Source organism: Carlito syrichta, unplaced genomic scaffold, assembly GCF_000164805.1.
Source record: "Carlito syrichta isolate Samal-C Ts95f unplaced genomic scaffold, Tarsius_syrichta-2.0.1 Scaffold104742, whole genome shotgun sequence".
In the NCBI taxonomy this organism is placed as follows: domain Eukaryota; kingdom Metazoa; phylum Chordata; class Mammalia; order Primates; family Tarsiidae; genus Carlito; species Carlito syrichta.
The window spans coordinates 655,576-669,584 of record NW_007048838.1 but is presented as its reverse complement, the minus strand read 5'-3'; the positions used below and the strand labels follow the sequence as shown (position 1 = coordinate 669,584).

Sequence of the window (14,009 nt, the reverse complement as noted above, 5' to 3'; positions counted from 1 at the left end):
GTAGATTTTTGGGACACACAAACATTTAGTCCATAACAGGGTAGTTGATAAAAGTCAAATGGAATGTACCATTTATATATTGATTTAATAAAGATTTCTTTAATTTCAGCTGATGTTCCCCTCTTCCTCTGTTGATCTGCTTGACCAATTAAAATGAAAGTCATGTCAGCTTTGATATGCATTAAATATGTAAAATTTTAATTTTGAAGATTAAAGTAGATTTATTTCTTTCCTCAACTCTTTCAGGAAATAACAGATGCGGGTGAAAGATCCAACGAAAGTGTTATCTGAGAAAGCCAAAAGAAGTAAACGGCTAACTATACCTCGTGATGAAGACTCCTCTGATGATGTTGCTGGTAAATTGTGACATCTGGCATCCCAGATAGTGTTGAGGAAAAGAAGTAACAATATTGTTGGCCCTTGAACAACGTGGGTTTGAATTGCGGGAGTCCACTTATACAAGGATTTTTTTCAACCAAACATAGACAATATACTATTTGTGGGATGCAGAAATTGCTTATTTGGAAGGCTGACTCTTGCTACATGCAGGTTCCCAGAGTTGACTGGGACTTGAGTATGGGCAGGTTTTGGTATCTGCAGTCCTGGATCCAAAACACCCACTCCCTATACTGAGAGATGATTGTATGTGGGTTTTTTTGTTTGTTTGTTTGTTTTTTTTTTTTTAGTCGAAGTCTCACTGTCACCCAGAATGAGTGACTCACATCCACCACAGTCTCTGCCAACTCGGCTCAGGAGATCCTTCTGCCTCAGCCTTCCAAGTAGTTGGAACTACAGGCATGCGCCACCACATACAGCTAATATTTTTCTTGATTTATTGTAGAGATGAGGTCTCTCCAAGTTGCCCAGGTTGATCTTGAACTTGTGGGCTCAGGCATCCTCTTACCTCGGCCTCCCAAAGTGCTGGGATTATAGGCGTGAGCCACTGTGCCCAGCCTGTATGTGTTTTTAATTAATAAGTCTGTTACACTTTATTTTCACTGTTTTCTTCATAAACTTTTTTTTTTCTTTTTAAGACTGAGTGTCAGTCTGTTGCCCAGGCTGGAGGGCAGTGGCATGATCTTAGTTCACTGCAGCTTCGAACTCCTGGACTCACACAGTCCTCCTGCCTAGGCCTCCCAAAGTGCTGGGATTATAGGCTTAAACCCCTTTACCTGGCCTGCATCAATTTTAGAATCAGCTTGTCTAGTTCCAGAAAAATCCTGTTGATGTGTTGTTTTTTTTTTGGTTTTTGAGTCATTCTCCCTACTGCCCAGACTGGAGTGCAATGGCATGCTCATAGCCACCAACCTTGACCTGCTGGCCTCAGGTGATCCTTCCATCTCAGCCTCGCCAGAGGTTGGGATTATAGGCACGTGCCACCACACCTGGCTAATTTTTAAAATTTATTATAGAGAGGAAGTCGTTCCAAGTTACCCAGGCTGGTTTTGAACCCTTGAGCTCGGGTAATCATCTTGCCTCTACCTCCCAAAGTACTGAGATTACAGGTGTGAGCCACCGTATCCAGTCCTGTGGATGTTTTTATTGGGATTTTGTATAGTTTTGAAAGTAACTTAGATTGGCATGTTTTTTGGGTCCCTTTCTTATAGCCTATTAAAACCAACTCTCCAAGCCACCAGAGCTTGGCAGATGGCCCTTGGGAACTGCTGGTTTCAGGGCTTGGTTTTCTCTTTAGCTTCATGCCTTTGGTTTTTGACCTCTGAAGATTTTGTTCACTTTTTTGCTAGTTCAACTCTCTGTTTAAAAGATATTTTTGCCAACAGTAGCAAATATCTGTCTGGGGCTGGGAAAACACCTCTTATCAACAGGGTGTCTGAATGAAACGTAATTGTACACCTAATCCTTAACTGTACCCCACAAAACTATAATAAAAATACTGATTAATTAAAAAAAAAAAAAAGATATTTTTGCCAGGCATGGTGTCTCACACCTATAATCCCAGCATTTTGGGAGCCCAAGGCAGGAGGATGTCTAGGAGTTTGAGACCAGGCTGGGCAGCATAGTGAGATCCCCATCTCTATCAAAAATAAAAACTTAGCCAGGCGTGGTGGCACACACCTATAGTCCCAGCTGCTTGGGAGGATCACTTGAGTCCAGGAGTTGGAGACTGCGGTGATCTCTGATCTTATTACTACACTCCAGCCTGGGCAACAGAGTGAGATCCTGTCTCTATTAAAAGGTAAAATAAAATAAAAAATAAATAAAAAAGATATTTTAAAAAATATTATTTATATTTTAAGTGTTTTTTAACTTTGACAGGTTTTCAGGATAGTTAACTGTGTTGAAGGAAGTCTGAATTATATCTTTAAATATTTGTTTTCCTGATAATTGGCTTTCTTCAGGGATTCTGCTTATTATTTTTTTTTTTTGAGTTGGAGTCTCATTCTGTCGCCCAGACTGGAGTGCAGTGGCCGCTCCCGGCCACCGCCACCTCGACCTGCTGGGCTCCGGCAATCCTTCCACCTCAGCCTTCCAAGTAACTGGAACTACAGGCGCATGCTACCACGCCCAGCTAATTTTTTTCATTTTATTGTAGAGATGAGGTCTCGCCAAGTTGCCCAGGTGGGTCTTGAACCCGCGGGCTCAGGCAGTTCACTCACCTCAGCCTCCCAAAGCGCGGGATTACAGGCTGAGCCACCGAGCCCAGCCTCTGCTTATTCTTATGTTAAAGTTCCTTTGCTTCTTTCACAGTTTTTTTTCTCAGATCCTCTAAAACTCTTATTTCCTTTTCATTTTGCTTGCTGTTTTTATTTTTATCCTTTGCTGTGTTTGCTGAGGTATCTGTTTCACTGAATGTTCTTTTTACTTTAGTCTTCATTTTTGTAGTTTTATTTATCTATTTTTATTCCACTTCTTTCCTGAACTTCCAGACACTTCCTGTCATTTTGCCATCTTCTCTAGAGCAGTTGCTGTTTTGTGTTCTTATTTCATGGCAGCAATCACTCGATGTTTGTTTTTCCAGTTTCTTCCTTCGTTTTTCTTATATTATCTTAGTATAGAATTTGTACCTTTGATTTCTCTTTGATTACTCATTCTTTTTTTTTTTCCCCCAAACAGTTACAGACTTGTGTTGTGAGAGGGTTTCACCTGGACCACACCCTATTACGTTAAAAAGTGCATAGATAGAAAAGAGGGGATTTAGAAACCCATGTACAATATCTACATCCTCAGTCCCCAAGACAGAAAGGGGGCAAATGCTGGGTGGACCGGAGGGGCAGAGGCTGAGCCCTTGCCACCTACATGCCCATGTCCACCCTTAATGTGAGGGTGCAAGTGAGATTCTCTGGGAGGGACCGATTCAGGCTTGGGGCAAGGGGATGATTACTCATTCTTTGATACAGGATTGCTTTTCTTCGACCAGCTAGTTTCAGACTATTTGGGTAAAAAGGGGATATTAGAGCCTTGTTGAAACCTAGCCTAAGTTTTTTGGGTTTTTTTGGTTTTTGTTTTTTAGTTTTAGTTTTTTTGAGTCAGGGTCTCACTCTATTGCCCAGGCTGAGTACAGTGACACAGTCATGACTCATCATAGCTTCAACTTTTTTGGGCTCAGGCATTCCTTCTGCTGAGGCAGAAGGCATCCTTCCAAGTACCTGGGACTACAGATGCACACCATCACGCCTGGCTAATTTTTTAATTTTCTTGTAGAGGCAAGGTATCGCTATATTGGTCTTAAACTCCTGGGCTCAAGCAGTCCTCCCACCTTGGCCTTCCAAAGTACTGGAATTGCAGACGTGAGCCACTGTGCATGGCTCTATCCTGAGTTTTGAGTTTGAGTTCATTTGGCCTTTCCTTTTCTCCAACCAGTAGAATTATGCAGTCATAGTTTGTTGTTTTTTTTTTCAGAATTTAAGTATCTGTTCTCCTCAATGCCATAGTTAAGACTTCTTCCTGCAAATATGGCTTGCTTTGTTTCTCAATTAATGAATGAGAAATTCCCCTCTTTTTTTCTAAAAAAGAAAAAAATTGAATACAGGGAGCTCTTGCTATTGTTGCTACAGCACAATGACTTAGGTTTGTTCTGCCTGGGAAGCATATGTTGTTCTTTATGAAATCTACAGCTGCTGTATTCTCTCTGCTTTCTTTGGAGTGCACCCCGCTTTGATCTCTGCTTTGAGGTGGGAGCTCTTCTATCTAATTTGTGACTTAGGGTTTCAGCTGTCTACTGGTTTCTCTGCAAATAAACTTTGTGTCTTTGTTTCCTTTTTTTTTTGAGTCAAGGTCTCACTTTGTCAGCCAGGCTGAAGTGCAGTGGCAGGATTATAGCTCACCGCAGCTGCAACTTCCTGGGCTCAAACAATCCTCCTGCCTCAGCTTCCAGAGTAGCTGGGACTACCTGTGCACACAACCATGCTGGCCAATTTTTTTTTTTTTTTTTTTGGTAGAGATGAGGTCTCGTTATGTTGCCTGGGCTGGTCTCAAATTGCTGGACTCAAGCAGTCTTTCCTCCTTGGCCTTCCAAAGTGCTGGGATTACAGGTATGAGCCACCTGGCCCAGTTGTTTCCCGTTTTTATTGTCTTTGGGTAATTTCTGGGAGATGGGGGTAGTATTGACTTAATGTCACCATTTGCACATTGGAAGGCCTCCTTGTACAGACTTTATTAATATTTAAAGTGGACATCATGGAGATTTTGATTATTGTTTTTGATTTTTTAAATGTGAAACAGCTGTAGATTTTACTATATTTTACTATTTTATTCAGGAATCTTTAGAGTACCTATTTGTCAGATGACATTTAGACAATTACGTGATTAAATAATTACCGAAAACATAAGACATTTACTTATTAACACAAAAGGAAACTTTATACTTTTTTCATCCACAAAAGATAGTATATACTACTTAAAAACTGGTTAACGCTGGTTACCCATTGTAGGAAATCTTTTTTTTTTTTTTTTTTTTTGAGTTGAAGTCTCACTCTATTGAAAGAGGCTGGAGGGGAGGGGAGTAGCTCGGTCATTGTCAGCACAGCGAGGACATGAGGGATTCCGGTGATCATTCCGCATCAGAGTGCCAAGTAGCTGGAACTACAGGCAAGCACTACCATGCCCAGCTAATTTTTGATTTTTATTGTAGAGATGAGGTCTCACCAAGTTGCCCAGGCGGGTCTCCAACTCGCAGGCTCAGGCAATCCACTCACCTCAGCCTTCCAAAGCACGGGATTACAGGCTGAGCCACCGAGTCCAGCCCATAGGTGAATTTAAGGAGTTCCTGACAGGTAATTTGGAATTCCTATTAAGGAATTTTGGAACTCAGTAGAGGAGATGCTTTGTTAAGATAAGGGGGCAACTAGGTGGGCGGGCTGGGTGGCTCATGCCTGTAATCCCAACATAAGAGGATTGGCCGAGCCCAGAAGTTCTAGACCAACCTGAGCAACTTGGTGAAACCTTGTCTCTACAGTAAAACAAAAAATTAGCCAGGCATGGTGGCACACACCTGTAGTTCCAGTTACTTAGAAGGCTGAGGTGGAAGGATCTTGGCATGTCAAGGCTGTGGTAGCTGTGCATGTGCCACAGCACTCCAGCCTGGTCTAACCTGGGCGACAGAGTGAGACTTTGACTCAAAAAAAAAAAAAAAAAAAAAGGTAAGGGGCCAGAAAACTCAAGGTCTCTTGATATGTAGATGAAGTCTTATATGTATCAGACTTGAGAGATTATAGATACGTATCTTACAAGGTTCTGATTGAGTCCCCAGGAGCTAGCTTTGCAGGGCCGTAAAATACTTTGATTTTCTTTTTTATGTGTGATGTTATGTGTGATGTTGTGTGATGTTATGCCAGTCAGGTCGAAAAACAAACTTTAGGATATAAGGTGAAAGGGCACTAAAACCCTCTCTGCTGAGTCTTCATCAGGCAGTGACTCCCCAAGCCTCTTAGTTAGGAATTTGGATAAGAGAAAAAAAAGGTAAGGTTTAGTACTTAAAGAGATAAAAATCAAACAAAGCAATAACATTTGGTAAACCATTTTGAGATCTTGTACTTATTGGTCATATATCATCTTCCCTGATAGCCGTCCATTCAATGGCATGGGTTCTTGCCTTTCAGACATACGACTTCAGAATTACCCCTTTTATGTCTGTTCTTATGTCTTGCTCTTAATATAAAATTAGAAGTTTAATATTTTATTCAGGTCTGCATATTATTTTGGTTGAAATTATTTGCTACTATAACTTGTTTGCAATCATATTCTTGTCTTCCGGGTAAAAAGGAAAAACTGCTTAGCCTCTCTCTGGCTAATTAGTAGGTCAGAAGGAACGCTTTACATTTAGAAAGGGAAGTTGTGAAAGTTGAAATGTACATAATCCTGTTTCCTCTTCAAGTTACTTGGTCTCTTCCCTTGTTTCATTTTGGTAGGTGATGGTAGTTTTAATGTTTGAGATGCCTAAGGTGAAGAACTTAAAGTGTTCAGGCATTTGGGAGAAAGGGAGGTATAATTGTGCCATGAGGAGAAAAATCTAATTATTTAAAGACTTAAAATAATATTTGCTTAATTTTGACCATTTTTCTCCACCAGTGCACACAGTGCTACAAAGGAAAGTAGGGCCCGGGCACGGTTGCTCATGCCTATAATCCCAGCACTTTGGGAGGTCAAGGTGAGAGGATTGCTTGAGCCCACTGGGTTCAAGACTAGCCTGGGCAACTTGGTGAGACCTCATCTCTACAGTAAATGAAAAAAATTAGCCAGGCGTGGTAGCGCGTGCCTATAGTTCCAGCTACTTAGAAGGCTGAGGCAGAAGGATTCATAGGAAGGTGCAAAGAAATATGCAAGAAGGGCGGTTTCTCTCACCCATGCCAGCTCTGGTGTGTCTTCCTTTCTTTCCTCTCTTTTTTCTCTCATACACTTTGGTTTAAAAAAAAAGAAAAGAAAAAAGAAGCAGCCAGGCTCGGTGGCTCAGCCTGTAATCCCATGCCTTTGGGTGCCTGAGGTGAGTGGATTGCCTGAGCCCGTGGCTTCAAGACCTGCCTGGGCAACTTGATGAGACCTCATCTCTACAATAAATCAAAAAATTAGCCGGGCATGGTAGCTCACGCCTGTAGTTCCAGCTACTCGGAAGACTGAGGCGGAAGGATCGCCGGAGCCCAGCAGGTCGAGGCTGCGGTGGCCGGGAGCGTGCCACTGCTCTCCAGCCTGGGCGACAGAGTGAGACTCCAACTCAAAAAAAAAAAAAAGAAAAAGAAGCATACAAGGAGGTCCCCTTCTCCAATCCTCCCCTGATATCAGTACCTTCCATTACCGTGGTACAGTATCAAAACTAGGAAAAAGATGTTGGTAAAATCCTCAGAGCTTATTCAGATTTCACCAGAAATACATGTGCTCATAGGGAAGTGTGTTTGTACATGTTTTGTAGTTCTATGCAATTTTAGTATATGCATAGCTTGTATAAAATCAAGATACTCGACTGTATTACTACCTCCCTGTGTGCTACCCATTTATAGCAACACCCTCTGCCCTCTATTCATAACCCCAACAACCACTAAAATGTTCTTCCACACTATAATTATGTTATTCATGAATGTTATATAAATGGAATCATGTATCCTTTTGAATTATTTTATGTTTTGAATATATGCTTTTTAGTTAACAGCATTTTATGGTTTTTTTAAAAATTGTTGTTGTTGTTTTTGAGTCAGGATCTCTTTCTGTTGCCCAAGCTGGAGTGCAGTAGCATGATCATGGCACACCTTACTCTTGACCTCCTGGGCTCAGGTGATCCTTCCACCTCAGCCTCCTGAGTAGTTGGGACTACAGGAGTGCACCACTGTGCCTGGCTAATTTTTGGATTTTTTTGTAGGGACAAGTTCTCACTGTGTCACCTAGGTTGTGTTTGGGTTCCTGGGCTCAAGCAGTCCTCCTGCCTTGGCCTCCCGAAGTGCTGGGATTACTACCATGAGCCACCACACCTGGCCTAGTTAACAGCATTTTAATACTATTGACTTTTGCAAGTGATAGTTTTAGCGAAGAAATGTGCTTGGTTTTAGCAAAGAAAATGTTCAAATTTTGTTTTATTTTATTCAGTAGGTTTAACTTGCCAACATGTGAGTCATGCTGTCAGCGTGAATCATGTGAAGAGAGCAATAGCTGAGAATCTGTGGTCAGTTTGCTCAGAATGTTTAAAAGAAAGAAGATTCCAAGATGGGCAGCCAGTACTTCCTTCTGATATTTGGTTGTGCCTCAAGTGTGGTTTCCAGGTAAGAAAGGTGTTTTTTATATGTGTGTCTTATTTTTCTAAATGCTTGCTGTGAGTTGGACCATTGGTCACACACAGGACTTCAGGTAAATGTGCTCCATATTTAGACAGAAACTCTGCAAGAATGAACCGAAAAATGTTTGTTAAGATAAAGTAAAAGGTATGCTATGTTCAGAAACTAATCAGGTATGATTTATAAATACTTTGGAAGTGAATCCAACCCACTTACCCACTTGCAGGAGTTCCCGTATCTGGACCTCTTTTCCTTTTGTATTTACTTAGGAAACGGATTCAACTTTTTAGATTCTTTTTTTTTTTCTCACTCAAAAAGGATTATTCTGATTTTTTTTGCAAAATAACTTACCTTAAAGTATAGAAGTCCTATTGATAACTATAATAAAGGAATTTTCTAATGAAATTTAAAGTGTATACTTTTCTCTTTTTTTTGAGTTGGAGTCTCGCTCTGTTGCCCAGGCTGGAGTGTAGTGGCATACTCGCGGCCACAGCAGCCTCGACCTGCTGGGCTCAGGAGATCCTTCTGCTTCAGACTTCAAAGTAGCTGGAACTATAGGCACGCACCACCAAGCCCAGCTAATTTTTTTATTGTAGAGATGAGGTCTCGCCAATTTGCCCAGGTTGGTCTCAAATCCCTGGTCTCAGGCAATCCTCTTGCCTTGGTCTCCCAAAGTGCTGGGATTATAACCTTGAGCCACCGCATCCAGCCTTAAAGTGTATCCTTTTTTTAAAAAATGAGAGTAATCTTTATTTTTATTTATTTATTTATTTTTTAAGTCAGAGTCTCACTCTGCCACCTAGGCTGGTGTCACACATTCACGGCCACCGCAGCCTCAACCTGCGGGGCTCAGGTGATCCTTCCACTTCAGTCTTCCCAGTAGCTGAAACTATAGGCATGCACCACCACACCTGGATAATTTTTCTATTTATTGTAGAGACGAGGTCTCACCATGTTGCCCAGGCAGGTCTGGAACCCATGGGTTTAGGCAGTCCTCTTGTCTCTGCCTCCCAGAGTGCTGGGATTGCAGGCATGAGCCACCACACCTGGCAAGAGGCATCTTTATTGTCTCAACAAGAAGTCCAGAAGTAAGGCCACTTCAGGATTAATTAATTCAATAGAAAGAACATTGACCAGGTGGTGCGGTGGCTCACATCTGTAATCCTAGCACTTTGGGAGATAAGAGCCCAGAGGATTGGCTTAGCCCATGGATTTGAGACCAGCCTGGGCAACATAGGGAGACCTTGTCTCTACAGTAAATAAAAAAATTAGCTGAGCATGGTGGTGCGTGCCAGTATTTCTAGCTTCTTGGAAGGCTGAGGCGGAAGGATCACCTGAGCCCAGCTGGTGGAGGCTGCAGTGGCCATGAGCTTGCCACTGTACTCCAGCATGGGTGATAGAGTGAGACTCCAACTCAAAAAAAAATTAGGAAGAACATTAAAAACAGATTTCTTCTATTATTCTCCTATGTATCACACAGAAATTAGCAAAGGCCATAAAAAGGCCTGTGCTCCTTTTGGAAATATATAAAGCTTTTTCAGAAATATCTGACGAACTTGACTTCCCCTCATGCCACATTAACTGGAATCGTATCTATTTCTTTTTTTTCTTTTTTCTTTTTGAGTTGGAGTCTTTCTCTGTTGCCCAGGCTGGAGTGCAGTGGCACGTTCACGGCCACTACAGTATCAACCTGCTGGACTCAGGTGATACTTCCACCTTAGCCTTCCAAGTAGCCAGAACTACAGGCACGTGCTACCATGCCTGGCTAATTTTTTTATTTTATTGTAGAGACGAGGTCTCATCTTGTTGCCCAGGCTGGTCTTGAACCCATGGGCTCAAGTAGTCCTCTCACAGTGCTGGGATTATAGGCGTGAACCACCGCTTCCAGCCTGTATCTATTTATTAACTAGTGAGGGAAATCACTCTGGTTGGTTTGTGTTTCACTAATTCTCAGCGGGGTGGAGTGAAAGTGTATACGGGATTGGGAAATATGTGTCTTGGGGGAGGGCACTACTGGCCTGCCTGGATGCTCAATGTCCCATAATGCACAAGACAGAGAGTGCAGACACTTTTTAATCATTGGGAAATTAACTTTGCCCACGATTATTTTAGATAAATACTATATATCTAAAAGCCAGTTAGCCTCTTTGCAAACATTTAAAGTTTATGAGACTCTGTATTGCCTTCTGAAACTTTCCACTCCATCTTGAAATTAGAAACAAAACTTTTCCAGTGTAAATTTGAGTGTGATTTAAGTTTTGATGAATTTGAAACAAACGTATGTAAGTCATACAGATAACATTCTGTTCATCTTCAGGGATGTAGTAAAAACTCAGAAAGCCAACATTCACTGAAGCACTTCAAGAGTTCCAGAACAGAGCCTCATTGTATTATAATTAGTCTGAGCACTTGGATTATATGGTAAGTTAAATTTTGGTAGTTCCTTTTTTTTTTTTTTTTTTTGAGTTGGAATCCCACTCTGTCACCCAGGCTGGAGTGCAGTGGCATGCTCATGGCCACGGCAGCCTTGACCTACTAAAATATAGGAAAAGGATTTCAGGTGATCCTTCCACCTCAGCCTTCCAAGTTGCTGGAACTACAGGCACGCACCACCACACCTAACTAATTTTTTTATTTATTGTAGAGATGAGGTCTCGCCATGTTGTCCAGGCTGGTCTTGAATCTGTTGGCTCAGGCAGTCCTCTCACCTTGGCCTCCCAAAGTGCTGGGATTATAGGCATGAGCCACCATGCCTGACCTAAATTTTGGTAGTTTTTATGTCCACTACCCACCGCCTTCCCCTCTCAAAAATCTTTTTCTTTAAGCTTTGCAAGGTGAAATATTTAAAGATGTTATATAAACATCTTTTTGCTTTTTTAGCCTGAACACAATCAGGGATAATTTAAGAAAATCAACATTACTCATGAACATAAAACCTAAATTGGAAAAAAATTTCTCTCTACTTTTCTAACTTTCTTTGTAACATAAAGAAAAATTCTTTCTAGTTGATTTTGTGTAATGTCTTTGCTAATACAGAGCTGTAGAGGACAAAGTTACTTCAAGCAGTCAGGTGCTTTGGTGATTCTCTTCAGGGAGAAGGCAAAACTGGGTTATATGTAGTTTGTAAAAACTTCTCAAGTTTAGTCAAATGTGGTGGCACATGCCTGTTGTCCTAAATACGTGGGAGACAGAGGCAGGAGTATCACTTGAGCCCAAGAATTTAAGGCTGAAGTGGTCTAAGATCGCTCCACTGTACTCTAGCCTGGGCAACAGAGGGAGACTCTGTCCCTAAAAAAACAAAACAAACCAAACAAAAAAAACCTCTCAGGTGATTCTGCTACTTAACCCTGGTTGAGATCCTAGTCCAGTTCCCTCATTTTATGTGTAAGGAAACTAAGTATCATTTACTTTTTTTTTTTGGCTACAAAATAAAAACCCAGCTACTAAAACAAGTTTTTTGATTTTGATTTTTAATTTTTTACCAGCATACAGCAGTGTTTCAGTGGTATAAATGGATACAGTATTTCAAACACTTTCTCTATATTTTATAATAAATTTTTTGTGGGCTCCCAGGGTTTCTTGAATATATTTTCAGGAATTCTCGTGGGTTTTTTTGTTGTTTTTTTTTTTTTTAATAAAAATACAATACTTTTACATTTCATTTAATAGCAACTGGTAACCATGAAATTTCCCAACTTATAGTTATACCTTCCTTAGACAAATCTGCAAATTAACATAAGGTTATTTGCAAAATATTACATTAGCTGTACTGTTGATTTTCTTAAGGTTGACCAAAGATAACTTAAAATCACAGCCATCATATGATTATACAAAATGATCATGTAAATCAGACCTGGTTTATTACCAGCATTTATAAAACCAGACCCAGGGAAAGAACTATGTTAGGGGACACATGCATGGTCTTAATATAGCAAATGTTTAGCCTGTCCTGACTATCACAAAATCAGAACAGTGAGAATATTCACAGAATTCTCAAGTTTTTAGACAAACATAATTTAAGTTTGTGTTTCATTTCAGGGTTCAAAAATTAATAGAAGGATATTTTAGCTCAAAGGAGGGATCATCATGTTATAACAATATAACCACAGGGGTTGGATGCCTGTGGTATTTGTGGGGTTTTGTTGTTCTTGGCCCCAAGTAGTAAGGAATATTCGGGAGAATGAGGAGAGAACAGAGGGAATGGAATATGTAAGTGATGCACTGGAGCCAAGGGGGGTGGGGTGATGTCATAATACCACAGCTCCATACTGGTCTCAAAGGATGGGTGCATCCGAATCTCTGGGAGGTTTTGTTGAGACCAATTGCTGGATCCCAGGCCTAGAGATTCTGATTTAGTAGTTCTGGGGTGGGGCCTGAGAAGTTACAAGTTTACGAAGTGCTCAGGTGTTGCCAGCGCTGCTGGTTTGGGGACCACAGTTTAAGAACCACTGAAACAGAAATAGATGGCAGCAGAATTGAGTAGTACCTGGTGGAATAGGTTTATCTCAAGTGAATCTGTACCAAAACCTCAGGACCATAATCATGGTATGAATGGTCATTTAATGTTCATCAAAACCTTACCCAGGGTGATAAATCAGTGTTGATTTTGTAATTTTGTTTTTATATTTAATCTTATAATTTATTTTGCTTTTATATTTGTAAGGATGTATTAATTGAGTTTTGTGAGTATATTTGTTAGATTTATAATGAAAATAATTTAAGTCACATTTGGAGGAGTCTGCAGAATTATTTTTCTTTAAAAGGAAGAAATTCAAATTTGTCAAATACATTTACAGAATTTTAAATGTTGCGAAGGTTTTCTTCTTCCCTTCTTCTTTTTTTTTTTTTTTTTTTGAGAAAGCAGGGTTTATTGAGAGGACAGAAAAGCTCCCACAGTGGGAGGGGACCGGAGGGGGTTACCCCTAATTGTTAAACAATGAAAAGCTTAGCAATTTTAGTAGGTTTAATCATTTCACTAATTTGGATTAAAGGGAAGGCCACTCTTTTTATTCTAACTATATAAAAAAAGAAAGGAATAGGGTAGATTTGATAATTTATTCATGGCTAGCAAAGAGTTGTCAGATAGTATATTTAATACTGCTTCAACAGATAATGATTATTAGCACAGTGGTTCTTGCCTCTAACATGAACTTCAGAGTCACATGGTTGGATTTCAAAAAACCCATAGATGCCAGTGGTCCCCTATTAGGTGAGATCTGTTAAATCAGGGCTTCTGTATTTCTCATCATCCGTTGGTGATGTTGTTACCTAAACAGAGTTAAGAAGTACTGATTTAACATTGAAGTTGACACATAAAGGAGTTGGGTTTGTGTGTGTGTCAGAGTCTCTGTCGCCCAGGCTAGAGTGCAGTGGCACACACATGACCACTGCAGCCTCCACCTGCTGGGCTCAGGTGATCCTTTTGCCTCAGCCTCCCAAGTAGCTGGCACCACAGGCATGAGCCACCACACATGGCTGATTTTTTTATTTATTGTAGAGACAAGTTCTTGCCATGTTGCTCAGGCTAGTCTCAAACTCCTCAGTTCAGGCAGTCCTCTTGCCTCTGCCTCACAAAGTGCTGGGATTGCAGGTGTGAGACACCATGCCTGGCCTAAATGAGTTGTTGAAAGAAGATTCAACATTTTCCCTCTACTCTTATTACAAGCCTTCTGTCTTAGTTTCTCATTTGTAATATTATACTTCTGTAATGATTTTTTTTTTTTTGAGTTGGAGTCTCACTCTGTTGCCCAGACTAGAGTGCAGTGGCCACTCCCGGCCACCGCAGTCTCGAGC

At 40.8% G+C, this 14,009-nt stretch overlaps 1 protein-coding gene across 2 annotated transcripts in view; it reads left to right on the top strand.

Moving 5' to 3' along the window:
* Positions 1-245: 245 nt before the first annotated feature.
* Positions 246-14,009, top strand: part of USP45 (ubiquitin specific peptidase 45) — an 85,384-nt gene continuing 71,620 nt past the window's right edge. The window contains exons 1-3 of one of the 2 annotated variants that reach the window (XM_021716172.1): positions 246-356; positions 8,035-8,204; positions 10,534-10,637. In XM_021716172.1, the coding sequence (XP_021571847.1) occupies positions 257-356; positions 8,035-8,204; positions 10,534-10,637 (374 nt within the window). In that variant the 5' untranslated portion in view covers positions 246-256. Of the gene's footprint in view, positions 357-8,031; positions 8,205-10,533; positions 10,638-14,009 lie in introns of both variants that reach the window. The other variant, XM_008065870.2, reaches the window with a different exon arrangement.